We start from the raw sequence: 18,387 nt of genomic DNA, 5'->3' as shown, positions 1-18,387 counted from the left end.
ATATACTTTAGGCTATTTTTATGTTCATGTGATAAGACATGTAATCATAGTCTAAATGTATTTACCTAATTGACGTTAACATTTGCATATCCTTTCTTGTCTGTTCCGTGCTTTATAATTTCTCAGTATTTGTGAACTATGTTGAAAATAAAGTTGATGTGGTGGTAGGTTTGGTGATGTTGTGTACTGCGCAGCTGCTAGGCTACAGCGCGCGAGGCGACACTCCCTCATTCAGCCGCGAGCTGGACCGACTGAAGGATTCACCGGAACTTCAGCCTGGGCGGCTGTCACAGTTTTAAATAGGGGTTCGGTCCAATATGGCGGCAGACGGATGGAAATACTGATGACAGTCCGAAAGATCGCCTCGATTTGTACGATGGTGAGTTTTTCCTCGCATAAGTGAGCGTTGTCCCGTCCGATGCGTCTTACCTGTGTTTGGATTAGCTTGCTAGCATGGCTAGCTCAACAGTTAAGAGATAAACAACCGTGTCATGACATGGCAGCACAGCCACAAAAAGTTTGCACACCTCTCTGTCCGGGTTTATAGACGCAGTAGACGTTTGGAGATGTGGTTAAACGGACTTTATAGCATTTTTGGCAGATAATTTGCTTTTCTGTTCAAGGGTCAAATGTAACGTTATAGCTTAGCTTATTAGCGAGCGACACACAAATAATGCCCATGTTTGATTAGCCGGACGGCTCAGCTTTATTTATCATCAGATAATATCTGTCATGTGGATACTATAACGTTATGTATGTTTACGAGTGTTTTGTAAAGAGGAAGGGTGGACAGGGTAACAGGCGAGGTCATGCACGAGACTACAGTTCCTGCTGCTGCTGCTGCTGCTGTTGTTTTAACATTATTTGAAGGACACAACTAAAAACCGATTCAATGAGCTCAGTGTCTTTGTAGTGCTGAAAGGGTTTTCTTAAACTGTCACACGAGAACATTCACAGTAGATCAGACTTGCAACGTACATAAAATTGAGGATTCGCTGTGTACATAGTAATGTTGGAATTTAAAATGTTATTTATTTGGGTAGGTACTGGGAGACCTGTTATAGCACAGCTTCTGCCTCGAGTTTGAGATTTAATTCGTATCAATCATTGAATCCTTTCTATAGCAAGATATTTATGTGGCTACTTCCTTATTTACCAGCAGTTACTGATAACCAGTTATAGAGATAAGACACATGGATTTACATCTTGTTGATTTCGCTTAGCCACCTCAGGGTGCCAGTATGTACTCTGTAAAAGAGCTATGAGTTATGTAAAAAAAAAAAATTGCTGTTCATAAATTGAGAAAAATGTATTGATACATTATGCCTTAGGATCAAGGTCATCAAGTCTTGGGTTTGACATTATATGAAAAGTTTATTTGTTTTTTGTTTTAATTTTCAAAAATCATGTTTTTTATTGTTATCGTGTTTTTATTGTGTTAATTAGCTGTATTATTTCAGTTATTTTTACTTGATTAAAATAACCCAAATGCAGTTTGATTGAAATTAATTCGAATGCACAGTGAAAAAAAACATGATTTTTGAAAATGGTTAAAAACTGAGTTATCTGTTTTTGCAAATGAACTCTTCATATGTAAAGTTACATTTTCAACAGATTAACCTAAGTCATGCTGAATCAGATCCCTGATGATTCATCTTTCCAGAAACTGTATTTACAGTATTTAAGTATTTGAATACTGAATTATTATGAGTACTTTTGAAATAGCAAAACTCTAAATTTAAATGCTAAAACAATAAAAACTGTAATTTAATATTTTTATGCTCCCAGTTTCTGTTTAAAAAAAGAAAGAAAACAGTAACTTTATCATAACTACAGCAGAAATAACAGAAATATCTCCTCCTGTATGCCTGGAAGTGGGTCTTTGAATAAAGAGCTGGACAGTGGGGTGGCTTTCGGGGGAAAAAGCTTGAGAACCACCGACTTAGGCCTTTTAACATCTGAGAACTCATGCATTATACTTCAGCATTACTGATACCACTTATAGCTCTGCCTTGAAGTTCTCCCCTGGTGAAACAGAGTGGGTGCACTTGCCCAGCAACTGTATCCTGTTAATACCAAGTCTGGCATCCTTCTTCACAAACAGGATGTTAATGTTAGTCTCCAATAGGTCCAGGGTGTTCCTGGTCACTTGTATTATTGAGACCCATGAGCAAAGATAACCATTGTGGCTGTTCCCTGTAGGGCGCCAATGCCTCTGCTTTGGAAAAGGAGATCGGACCGGAACAGTTCCCTGTTAATGAACACTACTTTGGGCTGGTCAATGTAAGTTTACATTATTGTCTTTGTCAGTGAATGTGCTATAAATAGAAGATGAGTTTGCCATATCACTTTAGAATTTTAAAGCACATGGTTTTTTTTTTATTTAATGTGCTTATGTCATCACTTAATGGCAGATTTGGCAAGCATGCATAAAAGGCAGCAAAATATATAGTAAATCTCCATATATCCATATATCCACTCCATATATACAACAATGGTTTGCTTTCCTTCTTAGAGACATTAATTGCAGATATGACACACATTATATGTGCATGTATGTCATCCCATATCCTTCATCAATCTTTGATCTGTTCTTTCTCCAATTGCAATCTGGTCGCTCAGTTTGGCAACACCTGCTACTGTAACTCAGTGCTGCAGGCACTGTACTTTTGCCGGCCCTTCCGGGAGAAAGTGCTGGCCTATAAGATCCAGCCGCGACGGAAAGAGAGCCTGCTCACCTGCCTGGCTGACCTCTTCAACAGCATTGCAACCCAGAAGAAGAAAGTGGGAGTCATTCCACCAAAGAAGTTCATCTCCAGGCTGAGGAAGGAAAATGGTGAGAAAAGATTCTGGTCCTACAGTAAGCAATTTGACTGACTGATTAACGAGAGAGGGGTTGTTGATGTGGGGTAGTGGGAATATTATGCTGGTGCTTGAAGATCTGTGAAATGTTGCTATACAGATAATATGCCTGTTCTAATATTTTTGTAAACATTCTGAATGTAAACATGGATATTAAGATGTTGTGTAGATACACTACCAAAAGTTTGGGGTTAGTATTTTTTTTGTTAATTAATACTTTAATTTAGCAAATATGCCTTAAATTGATAAAAAAGTGACACTAAAGATGTTTATAATGTTACAAAAGACTTCTAAAGTTCTTTTGAACTTTATTTTTATGAGAAATCTTGGTTTCAACAAAAATATTAAGCAGTACAACTGTTTTAAACATTGGTAATAAAACATTTTTATTAGGATGATTTCTGAAGGATCATGTGAGACTGACTGGAGTAATGCCTCCTGAAAATTCAGCTTTGCCATCACGGGAATAAAACAAATATGCCAATAATAAGGTTTTGAAACTGTAATAATATTTCACAATGCTGTTTTAATTAGATCTGTTGTGAATGTGTAGCATGAATGGCTAGTCTGTTTCAAGTCAGATGTGAAGTTATGTTACCATTGTCACAATTAAGTGAGTTTGATAGCTATACAGCAACTGCTCTTATGGATTCAGTTATTACATTGATTAAAATAATAACAGACCAGCTTATAAGAGTCATTTGTCATGTACCAGATACTGCTCATGCAGCATGTAGCCAGCAAAGACAACACAATTTATTTTTGTTGTATAATTTAGCTTTGAATGCAAATTAGGAACTGACGTAAAAATGTCATTTCTTTTACCATGGTGCAGAAGATTCATCTGCACTGCTGAATAGCTATGCAGGAAACACTGCGTATGCGATTGAAATGCATTAATCATTTTTTTCATTGTTCATTTCTACTGTTTCTATATTAGACTTTCTATATTAGACTTCTATATTAGACCTCATGCTATCAACACTTCTTCTTTTTTTTTTACATACAGAGCTGTTTGACAACTACATGCAGCAAGATGCACACGAATTCCTCAACTACTTGCTCAACACCATTGCAGACCTGCTACAGGAGGAAAAGAGCCACGAGAGACAGCAGAATGGAAAGGTAGTACAGAATGGTGGAAGTGGAAGTGGAGGAGGAGGTGGAAGCGGTAGCAGCACAGGAGAGGGGGAAGCGGAGGAAAAGACCCAGCAGACATGGGTGCACGAGATCTTCCAAGGCACACTGACCAATGAGACACGGTGCCTGAACTGTGAAGCGGTGAGTCAGAGGAGGTGGAGTGAGTCATAAGTTCCCTAAAGAGCTCTTGTTTTTATTAATGAGATATGGGATGAGTGAGTTTTTAGGAGTGTGTTTTTGTCACTTTGGCTTTGACTAATCAGCATCTGGGGGATTGTATGAATGTGATGGGAGGACAGTTTTCAACAGTGTTTCACTGCGAAAAGAAGTCTGTTAAATGTTTTGATTGCGGAATGTGTTAATAACTGTTTTAGCTGATCTGAGATATAGGGGTGTGTTGTGATAAAAAAAAATGCCATTGTGATTTTAAAATGTGATTTATTATTATTAGGCTATTATTTTTTTTATAATAGTTTTATAAAAAGCTTTAGGTTTGCTGTACTTGTTTGTAGGCCTGCACAAATAGTCCCAAAATTTTGTGATCTATATATTAATGTTTATTAAGTTATTACTATATATATATTATTATTATTATGTAGACTAAAATTATATAAATTACTAGTAGAGGCAAATAAAATGTAAAAGGAAGTATGAAATATTACTTTTGTAATATTTGACTTGGATTTTTTTTACATGAAGTATTTATGAAAAATTATGTAATAGCCATTTTATTTTACATTATAACTGTAAAGTGACAATACTAATATTTATAGATGTCTTTCAAATGTTAAACCATCAAAGCTTTTATTTTGGCGGAAGCCATGGGGAACGATTCAGGCTTTTCTTTTGTTGCATAAAAGAACACAGTGCTGTGCTTCACTCATTAAAAACAAACGTTTATTTAATAAAACAAATTATAAAAATAATATTAATTTATTAAACTTAAGGTCTAGTAGACATGTAAACTCATTTTTCATTTGATTTTGAAGGCTGCTCATGAGTGCCCTTTTTTTTGCCATTACACACCTTTGATATACTGATTTGAGTTAATGCGTATTCAGCTGCATGCTGCTACTCTACAGTTTGATATGACGGGATTGAAGTGTAGACACAGAGGAGGACAACAAGGGCCTATGGTTGCATTTGGGACACAGCCTAGCTGTTTTTGGAGAGAGACTATTCGTTCAGACAAGCCACCAACTAGCTGATTTTGATAATATGTAGTCTTAGGATTTCCCGTCATACAATCTGTCCTCTTTTTCCCCAGGTGAGCAGTAAAGACGAAGATTTTCTAGACCTTTCAGTGGACGTGGAGCAGAATACCTCCATCACACACTGTCTTAGGTAAAGCCACAAATGTAACTGCAACAAATGTGCTGTTGGTGCATATCCTTTTTTTATTGGAAAGATAACGTGTTTTCTCTGCATTAAAAGGGGTTTCAGCAACACAGAGACCTTATGTAGTGAATGCAAGTACTACTGTGAGCAATGCAGAAGTAAACAGGAGGCTCAGAAAAGGTATGTAGTTCCAACAGACTGGCATGGCTGAAATTATTCTTCTTCCGGAGGCGCATTTGCTGTGATACTCACATCAACCAATGTAAGCCTGATGCTATGGACCGCCCCCTGTCTATGTAGCATTTCCTTGCTTCCTGAATGCATCTTGGTGTTGTACTCAATGCATTAGTGTGTTGGTTCTGTGCACCAAGAGAGAGATTTTAATCCTGGAGCATTTAACAATTACAGTTGCTCAGGAAGTTGGCCAATAACGTGCCGTCTGAGAATAGAGATGGAATTTCAAGTTAAAATTGATCCTGTCTCTCTTCTTCCTTACAGGATGCGGGTGAAGAAATTACCTATGATCCTTGCCCTGCACCTAAAGCGCTTTAAGTATATGGACCAGCTTCATCGCTACACCAAGCTCTCTTATCGTGTAGTCTTCCCTCTCGAGCTGAGGCTCTTTAACACCTCGGGTGATGCTACCAACCCTGATCGATTGTACGACCTGGTGGCTGTAGTGGTGCACTGTGGGAGGTAGGTTTCTGACGTGACAATCAGTTCAAAGGAATAGTTCACCCAAAAATGAAAATTTGCTGAAAATGTACTCCTCTTCAGGCCATCGAAGATATAGATGAGTTTGTTTCTTCATGGGAGCAGATTTGGAGATACTTAGCATTACATCCCTTGCTCACCAATGTATCCTCTGCAGTGAATGGAGAAATCAGAGCCATCAGAATGAGAGTTTAAACTGCTGATAAAAGCATCACAATAATCCACGTCTCGATAAACTGAAAAGCTATATGTTTGTAAGAAACAAATCCATCATTCAGGCGTTTTATTAAACCATCGCTTCTGATCAAAATACCAGTCGATAATCCATAATAACACTTCCTCCAGTGAAAAAGTCCATCACTTGTTGTCCTCTCACATCAAAATGCACAGACATATTTGTTTAGAACTGTTTTAGACTGCTTTCTCTGGTAAACGTTACCTGATTTGTGCATATCTCTCTCCTGATTCAGACAAGATTTCTTTTTTCACTGGAGAATGCAGCAATACGGATAGAGTACTCATATTTTAGCCAAAAGCAACAGTTTGAAGTTTAAAAAATAATCTTGATGACTTTGTTATAAACACACAGCTTTCCTCTTAAGAAGACATTAATTGGAGTCATGTAGATTATTGTTCTGCGTTCATCAGCTGCTTGACGGCACCCATTCACTGCAGAGGATTCATTGATGAGATTTCTTCAAATCTGTTTTGATGAAGAAGATATAAACTCATTTGCATCTGCCCTAGTAAATTTTTTTCCAAAGTAAATTTTCAGCCAACTTTATTTTTGAGTTACCATCAGTGTTTATTATCTTGATGAAGGATTGTGTATTAAGTTAAGAGCACAGTACATCGTCTGTGTGGTAATGTTTAAAGTAGGCATGAAATGAAAATGTACTATTTTCTTAAATGCATCTTATTATGAATGAATTATATAAGCGCATATATATATATATATATATATATATATATGTATGTATGTATGTATGTATGTATGTATGTTTTTTTTTTTTTAAGTGCATTTTTTTTCCTCCATAAATCGATCTTCCACTGAAACAAAAATCTTCTCTCTGGTGACACAGATGTCCTTCTCTTCTGTTCATAATGCTGTGGATTGTCATTTGTTTCTGCTCATCATATCTTCTTATGTTTTCTTTTTTGTAGTGGTCCAAATCGAGGTCATTATATTACTATAGTGAAGAGTCATGGCTTCTGGCTTCTGTTTGATGATGACATTGTAGAGGTAAGTCTGAGTGTAATGATTGCTCTACTTAATTGATAATGTATTCCTGTATTCCAGGTTTTCATACAACAAATCTGTAACATGCAGTCAGTAGAAAGTAAGAGAAAAAATAAAAACCCAAAATAAAAAGATTATGTACGTTATTTTACTCAATAATATTATTGGCCCATTGACTTCAGTGATTGTGCACCTGCTTATTCTTTGTTTCAAAGAGGTGAAATAATTTTCTGAAGTACTACTACTTTTAAAGAAGAGAACAGAGAAAGTAGAAGTACCTAAAAAAACGCCCGAGACCTTGAAGCATCAGTTTCAGTTCAGCAAACTTGATTGTTTCTTCTTCTAGCTGTTGTACACTGTTCATTTTCACATTTACAGTTGTGGTCAGAATTATTGGAACCCTTGGTAAATATGATCAAAGAAGACTGTGAAAATTAACCTGCTTTGTTAATCCTTTTGATCTTTTATTTAAAAAATTCACAAAAAGCTAACCTTTCATTGGATAATAAGAATTTAAAATGGGGGGAAATATCATTATGAAATAAATGTTTTTCTCAAACACGCGTTGGACACAATTTCTTGTGTTAATTTCTTTATTTTCTTAAATATGTGGGTAGATAGTATTTATAGAGTTGTAACTTTTTAGTTTTAGTTACTTTTTCTTATTTGTAAGTCGCTTTGGACAAAAGCGTCTGCTAAATGACAAAAGTAAAAAAGTAAAGAGTGTAAAGACCATCGACTCTACCGTGCGACTCCACCGGGCAGGGACACCGGCAAGGGATAGTAGTAGCTTTTTATTTAATTTTTTCATTGATATGTTTATTATTGAAATGTTGTTGTTATATGCATGTGTTAATTTTATTTAATTTCTTTATTTTCTTAAATATGTGGGTAGATAGTATTTATAGAGTTGTAACTTTTTAGTTTTAGTTACTTTTTCTTATTTGTAAGTCGCTTTGGACAAAAGCGTCTGCTAAATGACAAAAGTAAAGTAAAGTAAGTAAAAAGGATTAACAAAGCAGGTTAATTTTCACAGTCTTCTTTGATCATATTTACCAAGGGTTCCAATAATTCTGACCACAACTGTAGTTTGTGTTGTCTCGCGATAAATGTATGATTTGCAGCCTAAGGTATCTGGAAGTCTAGAACTGAACAGTAGCACATGTATTAACCTCCCCTGTCAGATGATTTGCAGCTGCTGCTTATGCTTCACTAAGTGCTTGTTTGGAGATGTCCTCACATTGACCCAGGGCTTAATTTGTGCCAGAACAAGCCGGATCCGGATCTGGCACCTCCGAAATCCGATCCGGCACCTCATTTTGTTGGATCCCCCTCCTCATGCGCCAATGAAAGACGTTTGTGCTGACCTATAATGTGCATAATATGAAAAATCCTCAATAATGGCCACGCTTGCGGCACATCTACATTTGAAATAAAAAACTTGAGCACACAAAAGACGCGAGATGTGAACTGCTCTGCTCTCACAAGACATAATGCACGGATCCATAGCCTATACACATGCGTTTTCTTTCTCAGCTGTTCACATTTACTTAAGAAAAAACCTGGATACTGGCCAGGACGGCCATTTTTGCGTAATTTTGTGTGTATTTTGCCACTTAAACTCAACAACAAACTACGAAAAATAACTCAATATGATACTCGCTAGGCGGCTTTGGATGTGACTGTGAGCGCTCAGCCTTGAAACCGCCTCTGGAGCGCGCCAGTTTGGCTAAAAAGACATGCAAATTACACATTTTTGTGACGATGCAACAATGACCCGATTAAGCAAGTGACAATTTTGACATCTGTCCTGAAATGCAAGCCTTGGAGCAGCGACAGCGTGCAACAGCTCGTATATATTGCAGACGAGATGCGCTGATGTGAAGCCGCTTTGAGAGAGTGAAAGAGAGAAGACGCGCTCCAGCTGAATCACTCATGCTGTTTTCAAATGACTGATTTTAATCTGCTAGTTTGTGTGGCTTTATTTACCCATACAGGGTTTTAGACTCATTCTTCCCACTGGTCGCACTTTTGCAACTAACTTTCTCAGATTGTCGCACAAGCACATAATGTGGTTTAAAAAAAAAAAACATAAATTATTATTATTTTTTTTTTTTTTCAAATTCACGATCTTGGTGTCACGTTTTACAAGAAAAGATAATTGTCTGTTTTGCTTGTATCTATACACCTTTCACTTTTTAAGACTAAAACAAAAGATGGATTCATTGTTATTCTTAATTAAAAAGCACAAAAACAATAAAACAGTAGGTTACAATGATAAACTAGCTTACTTAACATTTATTAACAAAAAGGAATAAGGAAAGCCTCTATAGCATAATGTGAGGTAAACAGCAAAGATAACAAGCTTTTCAAAACGAAAACAAAAAGAAAAGTAAAACTAAACTGGCTGTCGCTAACAGGACATTTTTTTTTTATCTACAAGAATATCAACATTTTAACCTTCTCTGTTTTAAGAAGCGGTCTTTTACTTTAGTTTGAAAACCAAATTCTCCATTGCACTCAGTCCGCTGCGCGCACCTTCGCAGGCTCTACACCTGAACCGAGGGGGAAACGTGATTTCTACCGAGGGGAACGCTAGGGCCGGGCTTAGGGACAATTTTCACGTCATAGTTCAGACGGGGGCCAGGCCTCGGGCCTGTTTTAGGCTTCTCCTTATTTTTATATTTTAGATATCCATCAATTAGTGATGAAAAAAATTGCAGCGCTAGTGGAAACAACACGAGACCGTGCCGCGACTGACAAGAGACGGTGTTTAGTGTCCCGCAGCAGCAGAGAGCTGTCAGCACAGATGAAGAGTTCTGCCTTCAAATGCACGCAATAGGCTGAAGCTTGCTGCAAAGCCCCAGCAAAAGTAATTACCATGAATGTGTCGGGGGGAAATAGTAAGGAGATATTTGAATTATTTACTAATAAACTAGTGTCTGTGTCATCCTGATTATGATTATAATGAAAGAGTTTTTGTTTTCGATTAGATTTATTTCGTTAAGTAGTAATTTAAAGTTTTGAGGCATGTATTCGCTGACTTTCGGTTCATTTTTGTGAAGCGCTCCTGTTCAAGACGAGACGGCAGAAAGCACATCATTGTTTTCCTTATTTTATAAAAAGTTTTGTTGATATTGTGAGTGCACACAAATTAAAGTAGACCCTTTACTGTCCGAATGATGTATTACTCTTATGAGCAAAAATTACGGCGTAAGTTGTTTCCATTGAAAAAAATGCAATTGATTGCGCTGGTGCCTCCATGTCCTGCGCTTTAACTTCCAATCTCCGCACAAACTACAGATGAAGTGACGTGACATACTGCCAAGTATGGTGACCCATACTCGGAATTCGTGCTCTGCATTTAACCCATCCAACATGCACACACACAGCAGTGAACACACACACACCGTGAACACACACCCGGAGCAATGGGCAACCATTTATGCTGCGGCGCCCGGGGAGCAGTTGGGGGTTCGGTGCCTTGCTCAAGGGCACCTCAGTCGTGGTATTGAGGGTGGAGAGAGCGCTGGACATTCACTCCCCCCACCTACAATCCCTGTCGGCCCGAGACTCGAACCCGCAACCTTTGGATTACGAGTCCGACTCTCTAACCATTAGGCCATGACTTCCCCTCCAGACCAGCATTGTTATATGCTTGAACTGTTTTGGTATATCTATAGATTTTATTTTAGGCAAGTCATGATGATTTGAGAAGGCTAAATTGATCAAACATGGCTATGATCAGCCTGCCGGTCTGCCGCTGGCCGCTTGGTCGTTACTTTAAAAACGTATTTAACGAACAAAAAAATGCTCCAAACGTTTTTCTATATAATAAACTTAATTAACAATCAAAACGAAATATAATCACTTTGCCATTACATACAAAACTGAACTACTTTAATAGCTGAAACAGTATAATATGATTTGGGAGAAGGGGGAAAAAGACGGGCTCGGGTCGGACTCGGGCTGGTAATTCTGTCAAGCTCTCGGACACGGGCCGGTCTAGGGCCCGAGCATCTAATTTGGGACCCTAGCCACACCAACAACTTGAAAGCTGCGGGGATGAGTAAAACTGTGATATATACACACAATCCCCCACGAAATTCTAGACAGGATTAATTATAACTCTATTACAGAGATTTGTGAAATAAAATTCCATTATTTTTTAGTAGCCTATATAGGAAATTGTCGTTTCAAAATGTCATGGCTTTTTCAGGTTTTTCATGTGCGAATCCTAATAAAACCATCAGATGCAGGCTGTTAATCACTTAAACTTGTCCACCAATGTGATCGGCTGAATGCGCCGTTACCTCTCCCTCCTCTAATCACATGCCGGATCCATCACCCCGCTTTGTTCCGGGACCTCGAAATTTACAAATTACGCATTGCATTGACCCAAATACTTTTGAGTTCTCTGAATGAATTATTGGCATAGCGACGCATTAATGAGACCAAGATTCTTTTATTCATTTGACAAGTTTCTCTTGATTTTTTCAAACACAGAAGTTTGTCTTCTTGTCTTAAAGAGCTATTTTTGTTGAACAGAGTGCTATATGTATTGTGATCCAACACCATTTTTCCATTACATTCTCATGACACTTGATTGTTTAGGTGTCTTTTACACTACTAGCCTAAAAGCGTACCTTGAATCGACATTGAGACAGATTTTCCATCACCTGCGTGCACATTTATAGTAAAATCCATTTGGTTTTGACACACAGATGTGATTTCCGCTCTGCTACACTGGAACCTTGACAAATATTTACACGCATGTTTTGAACACAAACTCTCAGATGCTTCTCGGAACATGAAGTGGTTCTCATACCATAAACATGGGGAAACGGCAGTCTTTTATAAATACCAAGCACAGTGGTGGTGTAAGACACAGGATGTTGGAGGCAGAGGGCTTATGGAGCAGTGCTTAGCTCTGTTGCACTCTAAAGTCAGATTTTCTTTATCTGTTTTTTTCATTATCTGATGTCTTCCGAATTGCACATCTGGAAAAAGAAACATAAGAACTTTCTGGACAAAGAAATGTTCCATTTATTTATTTAAAGGTGAATTGTGTAATTTCTGCATCACTAGTGACACCATGCAGACTTTTTGGTTATTGCTTGAGCTGGTGTTGTTTTGTTCTAACCTGTTGTGATTCTCAAATAGATTGCAATTATGTTCAGTGTTGCTAATTGAACAGATATCTCATGCTTCATTTGAAGGCATCCAAACCTGTTTGACTTTCCTTCCTTTGTGAAACAAATGAATCAGTTAAATATTATTAGTATTAATAATTAATTAAATATTAATAAAAATAAAATACATTTTCCAAAATATCTACAAAATAGGTTAGGAATTACATGAGAGCAAGTAAATGATAGAATATTCATTTTTGGTTGAAATTTGTGATGCATGATATTAGATTTTTGCCGATATCTGATATGCCGATATTTTTTCAAATCATTTTGCCGATAACCGATGCCAATACCAATATATATTTCCTTTTGTTTCGAAACGACACCAAATCTCTCCTGTGCAGAAATGACAAAATTATTTTTACAAATTAAAACAAATTATTTTTAATTTAATTTTTTTTTTAATAGGAGTACATTGAAAGATTTGAAAATACAATAATAAAATCAATCTCTGCTGTTTTTTTCCCAAGACAAATGCAGTTGAAACCTTAACATTTTGTTTGTGGATTTAATTGTAATAGATAAGGCCTTAAGCAAAAGAACTGTAAAAATTCTATATAAAAAAAAAAAGTATTTTTGAAAAAAATATATACATACCTATAAATTAATTTAATTTACAAGTGTCATGTTTGTGATTTTATTCTATTCATGTAAGCAATAGCTTTTGACCTTTAAATCAAAACAGACTCATAATTTTATTACATCAATTACTGCTTTATTTATTCACAAACAAGTATCTTAATATTATTTGTGTATTTTACTTTTATTCTATTATAAGTCGGCCAACAGTAATATAAGTAAAGTAAATAAAATAAATAAAACTTTCAAAGAGGTGAAATAATTTTCTGAAGTACTACTTCTTTTAAAGAAGAGAACAGAGAAAGTAGAAGTATCTAAAAAAACACCCGAGACCTTGAAGCATCAGTTTCAGTTCAGCAAACTTGATTGTTTCTTCTTCTAGCTGTTGTACAGTATGTTCATTTTCACATTTAGTTTGTGTTGTAACTAAGTAAATAAAACGCCTTACCGGACGGGCATTATGACCCAAGGGTGGCTGCCGCACCGGATTCTGCATGTACAAATTAAAATGCAGCTATCCAAAACATTGAAAATGTTGACGTGGTCTTATCGGCATAATATTTAAAAATCTGCTGATGCCTATGTTTACATTTATAAGCCTTTATCGCCCAAATTTCATAATGTTCCAATAATCTCATGCGTCCCTAGTTGAAATATCCTGTTACTCATGTTGTTCCAAATCAGTCTTTTCCTAATCTTTGCAACTCAAAGGAAAAAAAAAATCTGAGATCTCTGTCCCTTCATTGAAAATCCATTCACTGAAACCTTTGCTTGTGATCCACTTGTGATTTTCCTTAATATCCAGTTATGTATTTCTTTCTTTTTTTTGGTCCCCACAGAAAATAGACGCCCAAGCGATTGAGGAATTCTACGGTCTGACATCGGACATCTCCAAAAACTCTGAGTCCGGGTATATACTCTTCTACCAGTCTAGAGACTGAGACGGCAGGAGTGACTGACAGAATGGGATGGTGTGATTTGTGAGAGACCGGATCAGGCAGATAGGGAGGCTTGGGCTTTGTTGACACAGCTCGGCCCCCTGCTCCATCCCCTCTCAGTCAAGTCCCTTTTCATCCAGGCTTATCAGTGGAGCTTTGCACTGGAGCATCAATCAGGTCCCAGACAGGAGCAGTTGATGCCAAAGTGACCTGGACACAGCACAGTAATCACCAGGCAGAAGTAATCGCCGTCTGGTTCGCCGTCCTCTCACTCGCCTGCTTTGTGTTGCTCGGCACACACAAAAAACGCACATATACACATGTGAAATGAGCTACACATACGTCTTGATGGCCTGAGAGTGGACACTGTACAAACTTTTTTTTTTTTCCCCACCACACACAGTAACAAGGTTCATTTGGATAATCTGGTCCACTTCACATTCACTAGGTGGTGTGTCATGATTTATGTTATGGCACAATGTCACGATCAGTCCAGAACGCCACACGATGGTTCTTCACCCTCAGATGTTCATCTGCAATGTCAAACGTGACCCATCATGCTACATCTGTGTTAACCAGCTAGTTATAATTGTGTTATATGCAGAACCAGTAGCTCATGTTGTCATTGTAGTAGAGCTGCTCCACCTGAATGATAAACCTGACCAGGTTTAAATTCGCTAGAAGGGGATGAGCTTTTTTGTGTCGAGAACTTGACCAGTGATTTCATGTAGGGCCTGTGGATTGATGGGTGCTCTGCTCTTTTAAGCAGAGAGGATTGTGGATATCAGAGTAGTGCTTGTTTAATGGATGAAGCTTGGCTTAAGAATGCTCTTTCAGTATTCAATGAATGTAAAACATTCTGCCAGTTCTTGTGCACTGCAAGTGAGTGTACAGCTTGATTGTGTCATATAGTACACACTTAATAGTGCGCTAACTGTAAAACATAACGGATGGAGTTAGAAATATAGGGCTTTATATTATTCTGAATATAAGTTAAAGCTCATAAATGCCTATCGTATTGAAACCAAAAGCTGCACACATTTCCAGTCATGTTTCATTAACACTGTGGCGCTGTGAGATTGTCTGAAATGAATGTGGACTCATTCAGTTTAGCCATTAAACGGAAGAAATGTTGGGTAATTCAGACATAATATGGCTCTGCACTCCATTATAAAGTCTCCTGTTTCATTTAGCTGCTTCTATTCTGTTTAATCTCAGTAACTCTTCTCTAGATCTCTATCGTCTCCTCTGCCCTCTTAATTAATAACATTTTAACTCCGTATAGACCTAAATGGGAAGTGAAGCACAGCCAATGCCGAAGTGCAGTCTTAGATCTGTCTGTGTCAAGTGTCAGGTTTAAGCTGTGACTTGGTTTAGTAATAGTTAGATTGGTTAAGGGGACTCCGTAAAGGATTGTTAGTTTGTGATGTTGCACGGCCAGAAGGATGAGCCATTTCTCCCGGTTCACTCGTAGCTAGTAAATATTTACAAGACAACTAGACCACCCTGCAATTAGTCAGGATTTATAGGCAAAAAATAAACGCACCCAGAAGATTAGGTTTTGAGGTCTTGTAAGGCGAAAAGCACATATAGCGAGCTACACCAGGAAAATATTCCAGTTTTGCTTGAAAGAGTTTAAAACACATTTGCCTAGCCTGACTCCTTTCCCAACCCGTTACTTGTGACTAAAATGCATGGTATAAGATTGAAAAAGTGGTCGTTTTTTGTTTTTTCCATTTCAGGTTTCCTTTGTAAACGACACTGGTTTTATTTGATTGTTGGTTTGACAAAAATGCGCTTTAATCTGTGAGGGGTCAAAACTGACAGTGCTGCTGATTATTATTCCATTCATCCTGTAAGGTCTACTTGGTATCAATGCATGCGGGGTATAACAACTCTTGACATTGTTATAAAGTATGTATAAAAGTCTTATAAACAAGACATCTGTAAAGAGGTTTAAGTTTCTCGCTGGTCAGTTAACCTGCTGGCATTGCGTGTCTTAAGTAGACTGAGCTATATGTTGAAATAAACTGACGTATGGTGCCATGTCATGTAAATTACACATTTACACGTGCTATGTAAGAGTGTTTGTAGATGTGTTGTCATCGTCACAGTTGATTTAAGGCTTGTCCAAGCTGAGTTAACTGGATATTTTATTTTTGAAATTGGCTTGTGCTCTAGTAGTTACGGGGGAAGGAATATTTCTTTTATTTGGGCTTTTTTATTTCATGATTTTATTTATGTGTAATTATAAATGTTATATTAGCTTTTTTGACATTCTCATTTTTATACATTTGCTAATTTGTCCCTTATTTGGACACCAGGTTTGTTGTGTGTTATGTGAAGAGAGAGATGAAACAAAAATGTAAGGGTGATAATGTTGGAATTACCAGATTAATGCTGCAATTTTGAGAAACAGTTAATGCACTGATCACAGTAATGGCACCCTGAGTGTTTTGGCATTAGCAGACAGACATAAACTACATCAAAACATAAGACAAACACAAGCTAATGCTACATCATGCTAACGTTAGTTGTGTTTCATCCGCCCCTTCCCATAACATTGTAATAACGTTTATTCCATACTGGGCTTGAAAAAAGTGCACTTTCGATAAAGCAATGTACAAATTGTAAACCAGGTGAATGATCTGGTTTTGGAGTGGAGTGGACAGCGTGGATGAAAGATGGGACCGGATCACCCTGTCCCAAATAAAAACAAACAAAAACACATCAACCACCTCCAGGGGGTTCATATGGTCTCTGTTTCTTTAGGATGTCAATAAACTGGGCAGCACCCATATGGTTTGCAGCAGTCATAGCTTGTACCATCATGTCACAACTTTCTAGAAGGAAAATTTTCACAAAAATATAATTTGCAAGCACCAAGTAAAAAACATTATGGTCCTCTCTAGTAACGTTCATGTTTCACTGTTTAGAAACGTCATGGCAAGGTGCATTCAGTAGGTTGATGTTAATTTAAAAAGTTTTGTGTGTGTGCGTGTATTTGTTTATGAACTAATTTTAAAAGGTGGGGGGGGGGCTATACAGATATATATATAGGGGGGTGATACAGCTATCACCAGTTGGGCTCACTGGACATGCGCACATTAATATTGTGTCATTTTTGTTACGCCACATGAAAATTACTTTAGTAATTTATTGTGGTAATTCTATAGTTGCTGTGGTAATATAACAACTATAGTAATATAAACAAATTACTTTACCCAATACTGCACTAAGTTTTCTGTAACTATAGGGTATATTATACTGCAATACACTACAGTTTACTGTAGTAAAAACTAAAGTATACTACAGTATTTATTACAGTTTACCAGTTCACTATAGTTAATACTACAGTATGCTGTAGCATTCATTAACAAAGTGTTGTAAATACTATAATATATACAGTATGATACACTTTACTAGTATGTATCAAAAACACAATTACTATAGTATTTTTCTTGTAATTACTGTATTTGCAATATTGTAAGGTTTTGTTTAGAGTTGGGGTAGGTGTAGATGTTAATAAAACACAATATGACAGGTGTGTCACTTCTGGCTGTAGCTCAGTATTTCTCCATTTTGAAAAGACGGAGAGAATCCTCAGCCTCATTGGCTCCCACCTCTGTAGCTACTCTAATAGTGTAGTGTTGTTTAGTGATGCACAGAATGAAATTTGCAACATGACATACTTATTAACCTGCTTCAAGAGCAGAGACAAGCCCGACAATGATAAAGCAAGCATCAGCAGCGTTATGGCATTCAGAAGGTGGAAAGATTTGATAATGGAAAAAATCCTGAATAGTGATACCTAAGTTGCTTCTCTTAAAGTAATGCTAGACAAAGTAGTACTGAATGCACCTTTAAAATGATTACATACTTTTAAGATTATTTAAAAATGATTAGATAAAATCATTAAAAAAAAAAGTCAAAAATGATTTATAGTTAATGAGGAGTAGAGAAACTACCTTGATCTTCAGGTTGTGCACAAAGAAGTCAATCAATAGATATTTTGTCCTTTCTGCCACTAGAAATGGCAGTTCACTCTCTGAACAGTTTCATTCTTATTGGAGGAAATCTTGATTTTTAACCAACCCAACAGAGTCCAGTTTTAATAGAGGTCATTTCAAATATTTAGACAGGATCTATTTAACTTCAACCAGTAAATATCATCCCCTTGTGGCTCAGGGATGTCATGAGTTCAGAGCATGTTCTCAAGGTGGTTAAAAGATATCAAAATATCTTATTCTTCCAAAAACATCTTCCATTTCACTTAATTTTTTTCAGACTGTGAATGGTCGTTGAAGAAGTTTTGCAGTGAAGGGCTTCTTCTGACAACAGGTATCTGAAAAGCAACATGTACAACATTTCAGGGTACAAATTC

General features: G+C 37.1%; 2 protein-coding genes across 3 annotated transcripts in view; one reads left to right on the top strand and one right to left on the bottom strand.

The window, feature by feature from the left end:
• Window positions 1–212: 212 nt before the first annotated feature.
• LOC306878907 (ubiquitin carboxyl-terminal hydrolase 12-like) lies at window positions 213–16,710 on the top strand. Its single transcript, XM_079431499.1, has 9 exons — window positions 213–379; window positions 2,203–2,283; window positions 2,623–2,836; window positions 3,872–4,143; window positions 5,270–5,346; window positions 5,437–5,520; window positions 5,839–6,036; window positions 7,219–7,297; window positions 13,905–16,710. Exons 1-9 carry the CDS (start codon window positions 332–334, stop codon window positions 14,004–14,006), a joined length of 1,155 nt encoding a protein of 384 aa, XP_079287625.1. The 5' UTR covers window positions 213–331; the 3' UTR covers window positions 14,007–16,710.
• LOC306878882 (rho GTPase-activating protein 6-like) overlaps window positions 16,231–18,387 on the bottom strand; it is a 40,105-nt gene continuing 37,948 nt past the window's right edge. For both annotated transcript variants that reach the window (XM_079431462.1, XM_079431464.1), the window contains exon 13: window positions 16,231–18,348. In XM_079431462.1, the coding sequence (XP_079287588.1) occupies window positions 18,277–18,348 (72 nt within the window). In that variant the 3' untranslated portion in view covers window positions 16,231–18,276. The remainder of the gene's footprint in view (window positions 18,349–18,387) is intronic.

This window comes from Barbus barbus, assembly GCF_936440315.1.
Source record: "Barbus barbus genome assembly, chromosome: 2".
NCBI classification, from domain to species: Eukaryota; Metazoa; Chordata; class Actinopteri; order Cypriniformes; family Cyprinidae; genus Barbus; species Barbus barbus.
The sequence above is the reverse complement of the archived record's forward strand: the minus strand, read 5'-3'. Positions and strand labels throughout refer to the sequence as shown.

Excerpts from the sequence above, each read along its gene's own strand:
- LOC306878907 (XM_079431499.1), top strand. The coding sequence starts at position 332 with ATGGAAATACTGATGACAGTCCGAAAGATCGCCTCGATTTGTACGATG. Across the intron at positions 380-2,202 it reads TCGCCTCGATTTGTACGATG|GGCGCCAATGCCTCTGCTTT; the intron begins GTGAGTTTTTCC and ends TGTTCCCTGTAG. Across the intron at positions 5,347-5,436 it reads TCCATCACACACTGTCTTAG|GGGTTTCAGCAACACAGAGA; the intron begins GTAAAGCCACAA and ends CTGCATTAAAAG.